Source organism: Mchenga conophoros, linkage group LG17 (assembly GCF_057382185.1).
Source record: "Mchenga conophoros isolate Kocher_MC1m ecotype Shallow Benthic linkage group LG17, M_conophoros_male_GT1.1, whole genome shotgun sequence".
Taxonomy (NCBI): domain Eukaryota; kingdom Metazoa; phylum Chordata; class Actinopteri; order Cichliformes; family Cichlidae; genus Mchenga; species Mchenga conophoros.
Window position 1 is genome coordinate 13216285 of NC_140542.1, and position 15313 is coordinate 13231597.

General features: G+C 43.2%; 1 protein-coding gene across 1 annotated transcript; it reads right to left on the reverse strand.

Annotated features, from left to right (window-relative positions):
• Positions 1-2192: 2192 nt before the first annotated feature.
• On the reverse strand, positions 2193-4372 carry foxc1b (forkhead box C1b). The gene has a single exon (XM_085252584.1). It carries the CDS (start codon positions 4080-4082, stop codon positions 2673-2675), a length of 1410 nt encoding a protein of 469 aa, XP_085108710.1. The 5' UTR covers positions 4083-4372; the 3' UTR covers positions 2193-2672.
• Positions 4373-15313: the final 10941 nt, after the last annotated feature.

The following is a 15313-nucleotide window of genomic DNA, read 5'->3' on the forward strand; positions in this document are numbered from 1 at the left end:
GCACTTGTGCAAAGATCTGGCCTTCAACGCTAATCAGACACTGGGATGAATTCCCCATGTAGAACATCTGCAGACAGCCGGGGCCGTAAACTACACCTACGCTCGTGTGATCCCTCGAGGCTACAGTCATACTAATGTGAACATTAAAGTATCCCGAATGCGGCATTAAACAATAATTCCTTAACTGGGGCTTCTGTGAGCACTTCAGTGCGCGCCTGAAGCTCCCCTTCTCTTCCGGGACTCCCTTTAGTTTGACTGTTTGTTATTGTTTGATACACTGCAGGCCGTGAAGCTGCCACGGCCAGCCTGCGATGTGCACTGCATGTGAAGCTGCTTTGGATAAAGCAGGGACGGGCTTTAACGCAAGCTGCTCACCGTCCTTCCCTAAAGTGCATTGTTGACATCCTCTCCACTGACCTCCATCACCTCCTCCTGTCTTGTACTTGCAATGAAAAACGACTCGCCATCGTGACTGGCTTTTCCTTCTTGACTCTTGAGTGCTGATCAATCACAAAGACGTTTGTTTGCAGGGAATAACGCGTTTCTCGTATTAGCCTGCGCTCTGCGTGCAACTGGTGGTTATTTCCACATTTATTTATTTATTTGATTTGTATGTAGTGCAGATTGCATTTGAACCGCAGTCTTAACCTCACCTGCGTGGTTTGTAGCAGAGGAGAAACGGCACATTGTTTATGTTAGCTTTAATGAGCTTGACTCATCTGACTGCTGGCCCTGGGGAGCGTTTGCGTGCTGGATTTCTTTCTTTCTTTCTTTCTTTACTTTTACTGACTCATTAAAAACCAATCCACACGGGCCGAAAACTAACAGTCACGTTTAAGCTTCAACTACCAGCCACTTAAAACACACACACACGCACACACACACTGCTCTGTTTTGTTTTCAGCTTTAATGCCCTGCAGCTCGATGATTGCAGAGGTTAGAAGCCGCCATTAAAATAATAATAATTTTTATTATTATTATTATTATTATTATTATTATTATTATTATTGTGTGGAGTATATGTACTCGCTAATAAGATTATTATAATAATAATGAATAATAATATAATTGTTTTGCATGATTAAGGGGTTCCCGCCATGAAGTTACATGTAACTGATATTTTTCCTGATTATTCTTTTCTAACTTTAGATATATGTATATATATATTTTTTTCTTCTAAAGTCAGATTTTTTTTAAAGAAACTTCAGGGACCATATCTAATTAACACTGAGCATGCGTGTCTCCGTGTAAAACTGCCTACGCGCATAAGAATGACATTTTAAAAAGGCCGCTGTAAAGTTTTAATAGCAACCTTGTTTTTCTGTTGCTTTTCTTTAAGGAGGGAGGGGGGGAGGGGGGGAGGGGGGGGGGGGGTCCCCAAGTCATCGGGGAATTACTGGAGTAAACACGTGACACAGCAGTAATATTTCAATCAGCCAGAGCTGCGGTAAATCTCGAGCCTCCAGGAAACAAACAAACATTTAAAAATAAAGCAAAGCTGGCTGCAGTACATCCCTCTGTCACAGATCGTACCCATCAGGCCGTCATCCTGGTGCATCAACAAGGACCCCCCACCACCCCCACCCCACGCGGGGGTCTCCTCCAGCAGCAAAATTAACTCTGAAGACAAATCCAAAAACAACTGCATCCAAAAAGCTCCCATCATCATTCCCAAACAGCAGTCAGACGGAAGCCTGCTCACTTTGCAATGACTGATTTGTTTTGCTGACAAGGCCTTCAGTGAGTTCAGACCGCGTTGGTGAGCTGCTGCCACACGTGCATTTATTTACCGCCGGCGTTTACACTCCAGGATTGAACATATACAGCGCGCAGGTGAGGCTGGAGCCTCGCATTAAAAAAAGAAAATGGCATCTGCTAAGCTGCTTTCACTTTGAAAGGTAAACTCGGCTCGCCTGTGCATGGGCCACAGTCTGAAGTCAACCGACTTATAAAAGCTTTTCCATCAAGTTGGAAAATTTATGTATTCACTTAAATACTTTAATACGCATAAACGGGCTTTTATTTTGTTTATTTCTTTCTCCTTCTCTCTTTAAAAAATCAGAACGTTTAGGTGAATTTAGCGCTTTATAATACATTTTGAATTGAAATATATTTAACTACCGTGCAGCTATTTCTGAATTCAAGAAATGTCCCCTTACTTTGGCTCTAGCGTTACTAATAAATCACTCAAATTCAAATAAACGGCACTTTATTAAACAAAACAAAATGTAATGCCTTCAAAGTATTTTTTAAACAAATAACACAAAATGAATAGAATAAGTCAGTATAGGCTACACAGTCCCTCTATTTCTATACAAGAACTGGGACAATTAAAATGCAGCAATAAGAAAACTGCGGAGGGGGAAAAAGTGTTTGGTCCTCAATGTCCAACCACTCCCTTTTCCTAAAAAATAAATTACTATATTAGGCTATAATTTACAGTCTAGTCGTAACAGCCGGGTTTGAGCCATCTTTAGAAACTATTCTCGAAGTGAGAGGGAAGGAAACTTACGTGTTTTGGTGTTACACAGCTCTGCACAAAAAATACAAAAGACAAAAAATCTCTCTGAATCGCTTGTCCATTCGGAGTGTGAATGAAAGACCAAAAGTACAAAAAAATATAGAGAGAAATTATATATTAGAGTTATTAATTTAAAAGATGCGCTTGGCTTTCAGAACTTTTCATAAACAAAAGCTCCTGAGGTGCGATAGATGGACTGTCCGGACGGGAAGGCCATCTGACAGCTATTATTCCCGTTCAATGGAGAGCCGTTCAGCCCGATCCGCTGGGACTCGAACATCTCCCGCACCGAGTGGAAGTTCTGCTGCTGCGCCGGGTAACCCGGGCTCAAGTGACTCAGGTCCCCATACCAAGATGCGAGCCGACCCTGGTGTGCGTGGTGACCGTCCTGGCCCGCCTGACTCAGGTTTCCGTGCCCAAGTGAGGACGCGGTGGTCGTGGTGATGCAATAATCGGGCAGAGCCTCGTCCACTGTGGTGGAAGGGGCCAGGTGGCCGCTGGAGGATCTATCCCCTGCGTATAGACTCATGGCTTGCATGTTGCAGTGATAAGTGGCGTTGGAGCCCGTGGAAATGGCGTTCTGGTTGCAGGTCGTTGAGCTGTAAGCGGACGTCTGGTTCGGCGAGTAGCTGAGCGGCAGTGAAGGGGCGATACCTGTCCGAGAGGAGGCGATGTGAGGTGGGGAGAGCTCGGCCTGCGGAGACCCCCGCATGGAGGTCATGATGTTATCCACGCTGAAGCCCTGCGCAGGGGCCTGGCCGTGGTGATGGTGCTCGGTTCCTTCGATGCTGAGTGACCGGGTGGAGGGGACGCTGTGCGGGCTGCCCGTTGACAGGCTGCTTCTGCTATCTGGACTCTCGATTTTGGGCACGGCGCCCAGGGTCGGGGATGCGGCCTGAGGCGGCGTGGAGTTCCCATTCTCAGTCTTTATATCCTGGATCCGCACCGGCTGGGAGCCCTGCATGGACGGCTCGGGCTCCCGGCCCGCCGTGCGGACAGAGGGATCTTTGCTTTGCCTGTCCCGCTCGTCCTTGTCCCTCTGCACGTCCTTCTTTTTGAACCTCTTCCGGCGCCGTAGAAAGCTGCCGTTCTCAAACATGTTGTAGGAGTCGGGGTCCAAAGTCCAGTAGCTGCCCTTACCGGGCTTCTTGTCGTCCCGGGGCACTTTAACAAAGCACTCGTTGAGGGACAGGTTGTGCCGTATGCTGTTCTGCCAGCCCTGCTTGTTGTCCCGGTAGAAGGGGAACCTCTCCATGATAAATTGATAAATCCCGTTCAGGGTGATCTTCTTCTCTGGCGAGTTCTGAATCGCCATGGTGATGAGGGCGATGTAGCTGTAAGGGGGTTTCACCATGTCCTTCGGCTGGTGCTGAGGAGTGTACGGTCCGTACGGCCGGGCCATGCTGGCCGGGTACTGCTCGTGGGCTGCGTGCGAGTACATGCTCATAGCCGCAGGCATTCCCGTGTATCCCCCGCCGGCCCGGTAGTAGCTCTGATCGCTGCTGATGTAGGGCACGACTCCCAAAGAATTGGGACTGGAGACGGAATAGCGCGCCTGCATCCTGCGCAATGCGTAAAACCTCCCCAAAGCGCTCTCCCTCCACAAACTGTCACAACTTCAGCTTGCGCTCCGATCTCTCTCGCAGCTCTCTGTTCACTGTAGAAGTTCCTTTTTCTAAGCCGCAGCTCGCCAGGGTGAACCGAAGAGAGCACGCACTGCTACAGTGAACATTTGGAAACTAAGAGGGCTGGAGGAGTTGCAACGAGGAACTTTTTTTTTACCCTTCACATTTTTTTCCTCCCTTTTGGCTGCTCGGACTGCTCCACCCCGAATCCGAATGTGTGCTCCATTATCCAATGGGACGGCGAAATGAACCTGTGGAAACGCTGCACGGTGATAAAAGTTACTACCCCCACTCTTTCCTCCACCCCTCCTTCTCCTCCTCCCCCGCACTTCTTTCCCTGACTTCTCAGTTCAGATCACGGAATTATTAAAATGCTTTTCAGGGTGTGCCCAAAGTGCCAAAAGATTCATTTAATGGCCCAAATTGTGAGTTATTTATTATTTTCTATTAACTCTTCATTTTGAGACTCGTAAAATAACTTCACGGTGAAAATGGAGAAAGTGGATTTATTGTGTATAATTGATCGGAATAAGGTTTTGTTTTTTTCTTGGGTTTTTTTTTTGGTTACCACAAATTCTTAAGGAATTTCTCTCATAGCAGACACGAGCCTGATATCAATTTCCAAAATGTAAAAAAACGCGAACGTGCACAATTAAAACTGCAGTTAAATCCCTTCAGCGATGCACGGTGATCTGAGACCTGTCAGTTTTGTGAGATATCAGATGAGCCTGAGCCTCTGAATAAACAAGCGGACATGAAAGAGCGTGGATGCCTCCCCGCTCCTCCCCGACAGCGCCGGTGGGCGGTGTGCACAAACTAATTAAAGGCTAAATGAAGCTCATTTGGCCCAGCTGGGTGTGGAGAAGTTCCCCAGGGCGCGAGCGGCTGCTGAGACGTTTTTGAAAGATGAAGACCTCCAAATGTCACTCGCACTAGACGGAGTGTTAACAGAGCCATGGAAGTTCTCGGTGATTTCTGTGAGGCTGGGGGTAAAAATAAAAAGTGTGAGAGGTGTTAGCCGAATTCAAAGTAATTTAAAGGCTTTAGAAATTTACATTTCCTTATTTAAATATTTTTTCAAATAATCTAAATTATTAATCTTATCATACAAACTAAGAACTTGATTGAAGATCAGATTTTAAAAAACTAAACTATGTGGTTTGTTTTGTTGCTGAAAGACGAACTTCCCCGCCATACTGCTCTATTTCAGACAAGACTCATATTTCTCTCATGTTTTTAAAGTTCAGTATTGTAGATAATAATTTTCACAGAGAAGTCTGTCATATTTTCTGTTATAAATCAAGCTTTTGCCGATGTTAGTAAATGAAAAAAGGTTTATTTTTACTTAAGAACTTATTTATATAAAAAATAATACTAAACAAAGCAGGCCTGCATGGAGCACCGCGTGGCTTTATCTGAAATATTTATTTATTTTCTTAAACGATGCTCGTATGAAGGAGACACGAAACTCAAAGAATCCTAAACGAAAACCTTTTGGTGATCCAAGTAGAAACAAGTGTTTGAAAAACCTTATTTGGAGGCAAAGTCAGCAAATTCTCAGTCAGTTTTTCTTTTTATTAAACATAAACAGTGATTGTATATATGCGGTTTTTATGTCCCGATGACATAAAAGTTAATCTCAATATTTGATAACGCTTCTATGTTTGGCCTTGAAGAGCACAGAGACTCATCTCTTGAAAACACTGCAAAATGCAAAACAAACAAAAAAGAAATCATTCACGTCTCTGTGAACTAACTGCGCTAAGACCAGTGACGCTCTCAGTTTACCCCTGAGCAAACATCTTCACACCAACTTCCGATTGACAAAAGTCTGAAGTCTCCCGACAAAAGCGCAGGGATTAATAAAATAAACAGGCCTCGTGTAACAAACAGGCCCATGTCGACATGTTTATGCTGAGCTCCCTTTTGAAAACTGCCGAGACTTAAAAATTCTCAGAGACAGTTTTCACAATTTCATCTTTCCTGCAGCACAAGAGAAAAGAGGAGAAACTAGTTTTTGATTCGCTATAAAATCTGTTAATTTGTCACGTGTATGTGTGATTATTCAGCTCTTTGTTCTGCTATTTGCATGTGTTTACAGGGCCAGAGGAGACAAACGCTGTCACCTGTGAGGACCACGCACTGTGTGTTTCTGGCTGACCGGCAAACACGTCAGCTGGCTCCGCCACATCCAAAGCACACCCCTCTATCCGTCACTGCTGACATCTCAATGAAATACAACCACACCCTGTAATAATAATGATGATAAAAATAATGATAATACTCCCTTCTGTGAAAAAAACACACACCAAATTCAAAGGTTCTTATAATGACCTGCAATAGGTTTTAAACAATCTATATAAAAATGGTTTAACGAGACATTTACTGAGTTCTTCAGCAGAGATCAGTGCTGGTATCAAGTCGGACGCGGTTCTTCTCCTAATGTGAAAGAGAACAGCTCCCCCGACTGGTCAGTACATAAACGTGCAAAATGCAGGCGTTTTCCCATCAGCAGTTGTATTAAGTAATGTTAGGCATTTAAACCTAACTACATTATAATTTGAGTTCCGGTCATTTCTCTCTGGTAAGCCGCATAATAAACTATAACACAGCAGCTGTTCACAGGTGTAACACATAAATGTATCCGACGACAAGGTTAACTCCTCTATGAGCAGAGGCGGGGAACGGTGTGTAAACAAGAACACTAAAACACGGCTGTGGGAAATTAAAAGTAGAATTTTGTAATTGCTGTTAAATGCTACAAACTGTAGATGCACAGAACAGCTACTGTATGCTATTTAAAAGCATCAGAAATATTAGAAATATAAGTTATAGCTGAGCTGCTGCGCTATAAATTACGGATACCCTGATTTATTTAAAATGTCTGCAAATGAAACGATATATTGCTGAAGCGGGACTGTCACACCAGACTTGTATTTATTTCAAGTATCATGTTTAAAAGCGAAATGCTGATGTTATTGTGTCAGTAATGCTAAAGTGATATTTGTGATGTGATGTTTTCAACAACAACAACAACAACAAAAGACTTTAATAAGCAAAGTAACAAGTCTGACCAGTAGTGTGATTGCTATTTATGTGTTTGTTTGTTTAATAGTTTTTAAATACACAACATGAGAATATTACATATCCTTTTAAGTTTTTGGTCACGATGATCAAGTAAAAATCTGATGAGTAATTTGTTTCATAAGAACTGCTGAAACATTTAGTTTTATCTCAGAAATGCAGTTGAACATGTGTTGCAGTCTATAATAAGTATAAGGAATCCAAATATGGCGATATAATATTAACTATATTTAAAATTAATATTCAATTCAAATCAGTTTTATTTATATAGCGCCAAATCACAACAACAGTCGCCTCAAGGCGCTTTATATTGTAAGGTAGACCCTACAATAATGCATTGAGAGAAGACCGGGGAACACCGGGCTTATTTCTGGCTTTCATTGTCTGACTGCCTGATCTTCCCCACTACTGATCCCAGTGTATTATAACCATCACGTTTAAAAGTGAAATGCTGATATTGCGTCAGTAATGCGCATGTAATAACCTGATCATCTGCCACCCGTCTTTTTGTTTTTGTACAGTCGTGTTAACAGATTCTCTCACTACCTTCATGCCCACTACGGATCCCTGTATTGTGGAAACGGGCAACAAAAACAGCTTAAATGACAGTTTTCCAATATTGCTTAGACACGTTTCTTGAAACCGTAAATACTTTTCTAAAAATATTAACACAAAATCCTTTTTACCCACTCACAAAAACCTCTGACACATTTGGCAGAATCCCATCCAAACAGTCTGATCTACGCTCCAAACCCACACAGTGTCTTCAGGTCAGTCACACAACCAGTCAAAAATAATAACACAATTATACACTATGGGTCAAAAAGCAAAAAGTGGACGCTTTGGGACGTTCTGTCTTTGGGTTTAAATGGTATACTGGTTCCACCTACTGGCAAATTGATGCATGTACATCATAAGCAGCGCAACATGAGAATTTACAATAAAAAAAATGGGTTGCTTACCCAATGATAAGCTTTATGTATATTAGTCCTGAACCTCACAATCCGGTTGTTCAGTGATGACGCGACGGATCCTACTTCCGGGTCTAAAGTAGTCTGCGTTTAATATGGCTTTTGTGTTGTTAACATGTTTAATGTTATGTATTTTCTTCTATTTGATCTCAAAAAGCTCCTAAAACAGTCAGTGATCACTGTTGATCTCCCTCGGCTTTTATTACCGCTAATCATTTATTTAAGCTCAGTTTTTAAAACCTTAGGATGTAACTACAGCCCAGCCCATGCAGCAGTATATGAATGACTAACCTCGTATTGTGGATGGATTATCTCAGTTGTTCTCCTGGCTGAAGTTTGGTCCTTTTACAGCATCCTGCCATGCGATTACATTTGTTTCTGACCACCGAGAACACTCACGTTAACTTTTATCGAGTGGAAAAAAAAGTTAGCTTGTTTATATTATGCTAACGTAGCTGTGTCGCTAGCGGTCACGCAGCACATCATTATATACCAGCTAGCCCAACTTCAGTAACCCTACAAACGTCACTGCTGTTTAGTTTTCTGTCTTCATTTATGCTGGAAGTGATAACAGAGCTGTACATTTTAATTTGTTTCCAAAACCCCGCAGTCAGGACATGCTATATTATATTTAGATAGAAGCTAGCGAGCTAACTCCCTGCTAACTTCTAACTCCTTTAAATGTCATAAATTCCGTTTTCATGGATGCCTGGATGTTAAACTCAATTGTTACACCTGGTAGAGCAGAACACTGATCATTTTATTAAAGATGAAAGACTTTAGACAGTTTTTCAACTCTCAGTAATGCCATAGTGATCGTTTGATATATGGACCTGCAGCGGAGTTTAGACCCAGACACGACGTCAGACTGAACAACCGGATAGTTTACGATATTATGTTTTTTTTTTTTTTTTTTTTTCCTAAATGACATCAGAAACAGCAGTATGCGACATTACGTGATGGCAGAGCTTCAGTTCATCCTTTGTCATTTTTTTTTTTTTTTTTTTTTAATAAATAGGACAGGGGGAGTTGCAGTGACGCGCCCGTGAGCTCCGCCGGCCCCCAGCTGTGCCTGAGTGACCGAGCCCCAGGCCGAGAGGCCGGGGGCACCCCACCTCCAAAGGGGCCCGAGCGAGCCCCAGGCCCCAGGCCCCGACAAGCGGCCGCCAAGGAGTGAGCCGGTGTGTACCCGGACGCCCACCCCCAGACACAAAGAACCACCAACACACCGACACCTGAGGGAGTCCGCCACCGGCAGGGGAAGTGGTGGTGGGTGGAGATAGGCCTCCAAACCTTGGAGGGCCTGAGGTGTCCCCAGAGAGGTGGCGTCTGATACCCAACCTGACATATAGACACAGACATACAGGCACACACAGACACAAACATCCATTCCCACCCTCATACTCTCATATGCACTCACTCCACACTCAACCAACGTGGAGACAGACATAAAGAGACGCTGTACACACAATCACACTCCCCAAGCGTACTCTACAAACCGGGTCTAGGTACCCTTGCCCCTGGAGGGGGGAATTGCACCCAGACCCAGGTGGTGTTACCCTTTTCCCTGCGGTGGGGAGAGGCAGACCACCCCGACTCCGCAGCAGCAGGGAGGCCCCACACCCCAGACCGCAGTCGGACGGCCATCTCCTCCTACTAGCCCTCCCGCTCCAGCAGGCCGCAGAGAATGGGGGTGGGAGAAGACTCCAAACCTCCCTCCACCCGCTCATTGTAGTGTTGATGCATGTGTGTTCTAAGGTGCAATTAAAACCCAGGAGGGCATGGAGCTACCTGCCAAGGAGCAGCAGGTAAGCGCATAGTCCCTCCTGATAGCCCTCAATGTCTAAGTGTGTTTAAAATTGAGAGGTGGGCAACGACGTCAGGGGTGAGGTATACACCCTGATGGTGATTTGGACTCCGTGATTGTGCCCACCCCCAAGATCCTATATGTATGTGTAATGAGAGTGTGAATAATGTGAATGTCTAAGTTGTGGGATAAAATTGAGGCAGAGGCAGCCAGAAGGGGACAGGGGGGGTAGCCTCCTCTGCACCCTGGTGACATACCCCCACTCCAAGGCCCTGCATGTGTGGGTGGTTGTGGAGGAGCGGGAAGAGGGAGGCAGCTGGAGATGGGGAGGGAAGGAAGGGAGGGGCAGGTAACCCCTCCCTGGGGCCAGCTCCCCCGCTGACCCCAGTAGGCACTCCCACGATATTATGTTTAAGAAGACTCCCTCACACGGGATTGACTGTAAAAAAAATTTTGTAGGCACTTTAATGTCATCACCATTGTTCCTGTAAAATGGCTCATTAGATACAGATGAGTTTCCAAACCTCAGTCATCCATCGAGAAAGCACATTAAATAAATAGCTGCCAGTCATCCATGTGCAAAAGATTCATTTTCCTTTCGATTCTGTCTTTGATGCATCAGCCGTGATTGGTTTAGAGAGGGTAAAGCTGTTTTCAAGGCCACATTTGGTCTCTCCCCCCCCTCCCGTTTAACCCTAAACTGGACATTTAAGATCAGCCGACAGAAAGAGCTCTCTGGAATCCCAAATAAAGGCTTTAATAAGAATCATATCAACAAGCAGTGAGCTGTTTCTGATTAAGTGACTCAGAGTATGCAATCCATTTCAAATGAGATCTGGACTAAGAGAGAAAGTGAGCAGAGTAAACGATCTAACCAGTTTTAACTACAAACAGAAAACAGCTGAATAATTATCTGTCTTTGACTATCAGCTTTACTGGGATTTTGTACCCAAATTTTCTAGCATGAGGAAAAAATGCCAGTGGCTGCTTTAATTATGCTGCTATTTTTAAACAAGAAGTATCTACAAAATCACCCCTATTGGTTACCATAGCGATGTGTTATTTATCTTAGTAGGTAAATAACTACAACGCTGATAATTACTCAAACCAATAAAATCTGTTTAAACTAAGCAGAAATAAAACACGTTGCTGCTAAACACTGCCCCCTAGTGGTGCATTGAAAACCAACAACGAACTCCCATTCGTTTTTCTTTAAAGAAAGAAACATGTCTGGTTAGTGAGTGTAAATGCGCCTCTCTTCACACTGCGTGCAGTATAGTCCTTTAACCATTACCGATCTAATGGCAGCTGATCCGGTCAATTCAAGACCTTAGAGTCAAAGCTATTCTATGCCCCCTCTTACCAGATCTTTCCCATCTGCTTGGTGAGATTCATTAAAAGCCCTCCAGTGCACCCAACTCCTCATTAACTTCACGTACGTCTACTTCAGCAGGCCGCCAGTCTTGCTGCCCACACCCAACATCAGCACAAGAGTTTCTGCTTTAGAAAGGTTAGCAGCAAAGTAGTTTAACCTGCCTGTCAGATAAGAGCCACAGAACAAAAATGTTTCTATGATGCCAAGAAGTCTGCACCTGCAGGGTGTTTTTTAAACTAGTCAGATATGTTTGTAGGCTCTGTAGAACTGATTGACCTCTGCATAACCAGCGGCAAGAAGAGATGTCCTGTTTTAAGGTGCGTAACTGGTGGCAGCAGCATGGTGTCCAAGCTCTGACCTCAGAAGCTGATGACATAGGGAGCAAAAACAGCCTGTGTCCTGTATGGGAGCAGTGTTCCTGGCTGAAGCCCATTTCTGTTCTAGGAGTTCTTGAAGTGAAGCAAAAGAGAAGAGCAACACCTGTGGTAACATTGAAACAAATACACACACACACAGCTTTACGCCCACTTCCAAAGTACGAGCCTAGCCCAGCCTACAGACATGTTGCCACATGGTCCGGTTATGCTTGACTGAAAGCTGCCTATGAGGATGATAACCACAGTATCTATTACACCACAGTCTCTGTTATGATGTTTTTTTCTTGTGAGATATTTAAAAGTGTTGGAAAAGTATGCCAGTCAGTCAGACACCACTAAACTACTGGTGACAGTGTACACTAATCAATGTAATTAAATTCAGTGCTATTGTTATTAACAATGGTTACCCAAAATAAATAGACCATTCCTCATAGAGCACATTTTCTTCTCTGCCTGAGCATTCAAAGCCTCGTTAACCTATTCACATGGGCACTTTTTTCTAGTTCCTTTTGGCTGACATTCACATTTAAATGAAGCCCTTTGGGGGCATTTCAGCGTTCAGTATCTTGCCCTAAGACACTTTGGCACATAGACTGGCGCAGCCAGGGATTGAACCAGCAACCATTCCTATTACTAGATGGTCTGCTCTGCTTCGTGAGCCACAGCCAAGATGCTTAATCCTTTAAAATGAAGACCCTACATTATTAGAGAGAAAGCCTCAATGGTCAGAATACCCCTATGATGAGCAAGGAAGAGGCTTCCAGCAGAACCAGGTTCAGGGAGGGGCAGACATCTGCTGTAACTAACAGCTGAGAGAAAACAGAAGACAGAAAAGAGTAGTAGCTTATCAACATTAAGAGAACACAACTATCCACTTTGTGAAATATACACTACTACTTGTGAAATTTTATAAAAGATTAAGTGATACCAGCCAAGGAAAGAATATAGAATAAATAAATAAATAATGGACCCGGGATTGAGCCTTGCGGAGCCCCACGGGTTAGAGAAGCAGTGGCAGAAAAGAACTTGCTCTCCCTAAGAGAAAAAGTCCTGTCAGATAAACATAAGGCAAAGCAGTCCAATGTAGAGCCAATGATACGAGCCAAAGATGTAAGCCTTTTCAGTAAAATATTATGGTAAGCATTATCAAAGGTTACACTGAGGTCAAGTAAAATGAATACAGAACCATTTCCTGCATCAGAAGCCATTAAAAGATCGTTGATCCTTAAATAACAGATATGATCAGATATGATCTGTGCAGTTTCTGTGTGCCTGTGCTTTCTTAAACGTTAGCTATATCCACACTGGTATCATATCCCACACAACACACATTTAGTTTGGTGGGGTCTGTTTACCTGTAGAGAATAAAGATCTGCATCTAATTTAATGGCGGTCCCTTCAAAGTTGGAACTTTCATTTCAAGCAAAAATGCCAATCTCACTGTGGTGCTAAAAGAACAGTCAGGGAACTGTTAGCAGCATTACTAGACCAAATAGATCGGTCAGTTCTGGATTTCTTCTTTAATTTTGGTATTTTAGTTTGCTCAGATATTGGTTTCTGATTCTCTCGGTTAGGGATGCCAAACTCTTTTTACACTGTGAGCCATATACATCCCACTTTGTTCTTAAGAAACTTCCCCTTCTGATGACATTGAGATATTTTAATATAAAAAAGAAGTGTAATTTCAGCAATACATCTCATTTTTTCTACATGAAAAAAATGTTGCTTTGGTCTAAAACTTTACGAAATAAATCTGTTCTGTTAGCTCATTGCACAGAATGCCCTGCAATCATAAAATAAATGCTTTTTGTTAACTGAGAGAATGTTGTTTTATGGTAAACCCACTGCAAAAATTAGAGATTTGTCCTCAATGTCCATCTATTACCTATTTACTTTGGTATAGTATGAATGATCATGCAGGAGGTCTTTATCAGTAGGAAAAGCTGTAACACTTGTGAAAATGCAGTCAAGTCTAAAATGTATGCCCCCCTTCACATTTTCAAAACCGTCCAGCAGGCCCAAGATTGTAGTGCTTTTCAGGCTGATTCTGGCCCCCGGGACTTATGTTTAACACCCCTGCTCTTTGGTTTCCCAAACCTGTCAGTAAGTGTCCCTTTCAGGCCAAGCACTGTAGTTGTAGCAACTAAATATTTGTGAAACTGCATATGTTTTCATCATGTGCAGTTGATAGTGGAATTTCATTCAAACTGCTTTGACTTGTTGTCTTCAAGTATATGTATCTTGTTTTACTTTAACAAATCCTTATCTGCAATTAACACCTCCATAAAACTCAGAGCACAGATAATACAATGTGTTATGAAGAAAATAGCACGTGTCTGCTGCTGTGCTTTGAATTTACACTAGTTTTAGAACATTGCTAAACCTACAATCATCTAGTTCAAGATCTCTGCACACCTCAGTGGGCGACTAGTCCACGGAAAAGTTACACAAAACAGTTAAATATACTGCTCAAAAACTGAAAGGAACACTTTGAAATCACATCAGATCTTGATGGAAATGACCGACCTACAGAGGACTGAAAATCAAAGTGAAAAAATGACACGGCAGGTTAGTCAGTTTTGCAGAAAGTTCATTGCAGCTAGTCAAAATGGTACGCGGCCCCCATGTCCTTGTATGCGTGCCTTACAAAATCAGGGCATGTGTTGATGCCCTGGGAGATCTCCTCTCAGATCTGGACCAGGGCATCTCTGAGCTGGACAGTCTGAGATGCCAGATGATTCTATTGGATTTAGGTCAGGTGAGCATGGGTGCCAGTCAGTAGTATCCTCACCTTCATCTTCCAGGAACTGCCTGCATACCCTCACCACATGAGGCTAATCACTGAACCCAGGGCTCACTACACCAGTGTACCAATACCTAATGGCAGTCAAGATGCTGCTGCATATTCTTCTGGTTCTGGAGGCTATTTTGTAGGGCTGTGGCTATGAACTTTCCATTCCTCCTTCCACAAAGGAGCAGATACTGGCTGATGGATTGCGGACCTTCTATCGCCCTGTCCAGCTCCCTAGAGTAACTGTGTGTCTCCTGGAATCTCCTCCATGCTCTTGAAACTGTGCTGTGAAACACAGCAGAACTTATGGTAATGGCAGGTATTGATGTGCCATCCTGAAGGAGATGGACTATCTGTGCAACCTCTGCAAGTTCAGGTATCGTCTCAGGCTACCAGTAGTGATACTGAGCCTATCCAAATGCAAAACTACTGGGGAAAAAAGTTAGAAAAGATAAAGAGGGAATAATATCATTGGTCTCCACCGGTAACCTCATTCCTGTTTGTTGAATTTCATGAACATCATAACAGCAGATTAACTGATTAACACTCTCTCTTACTTCACTGACCAGATCAATAATCTGCAAAGTTAACTGACTCAATGCTATACTCTGATTAAAACGTGTTCCTTTTGCAATCGTGAAATATTGTTGTTAGTTAGACTTGTTTGCTACTTGCTACTTTGAAGGCTATAATGTTAAAATGCTTTAAGAGATGCTTTGTCAAAAAATGTAGTAATGATCAGTAAATTGATGCAAGTACTGG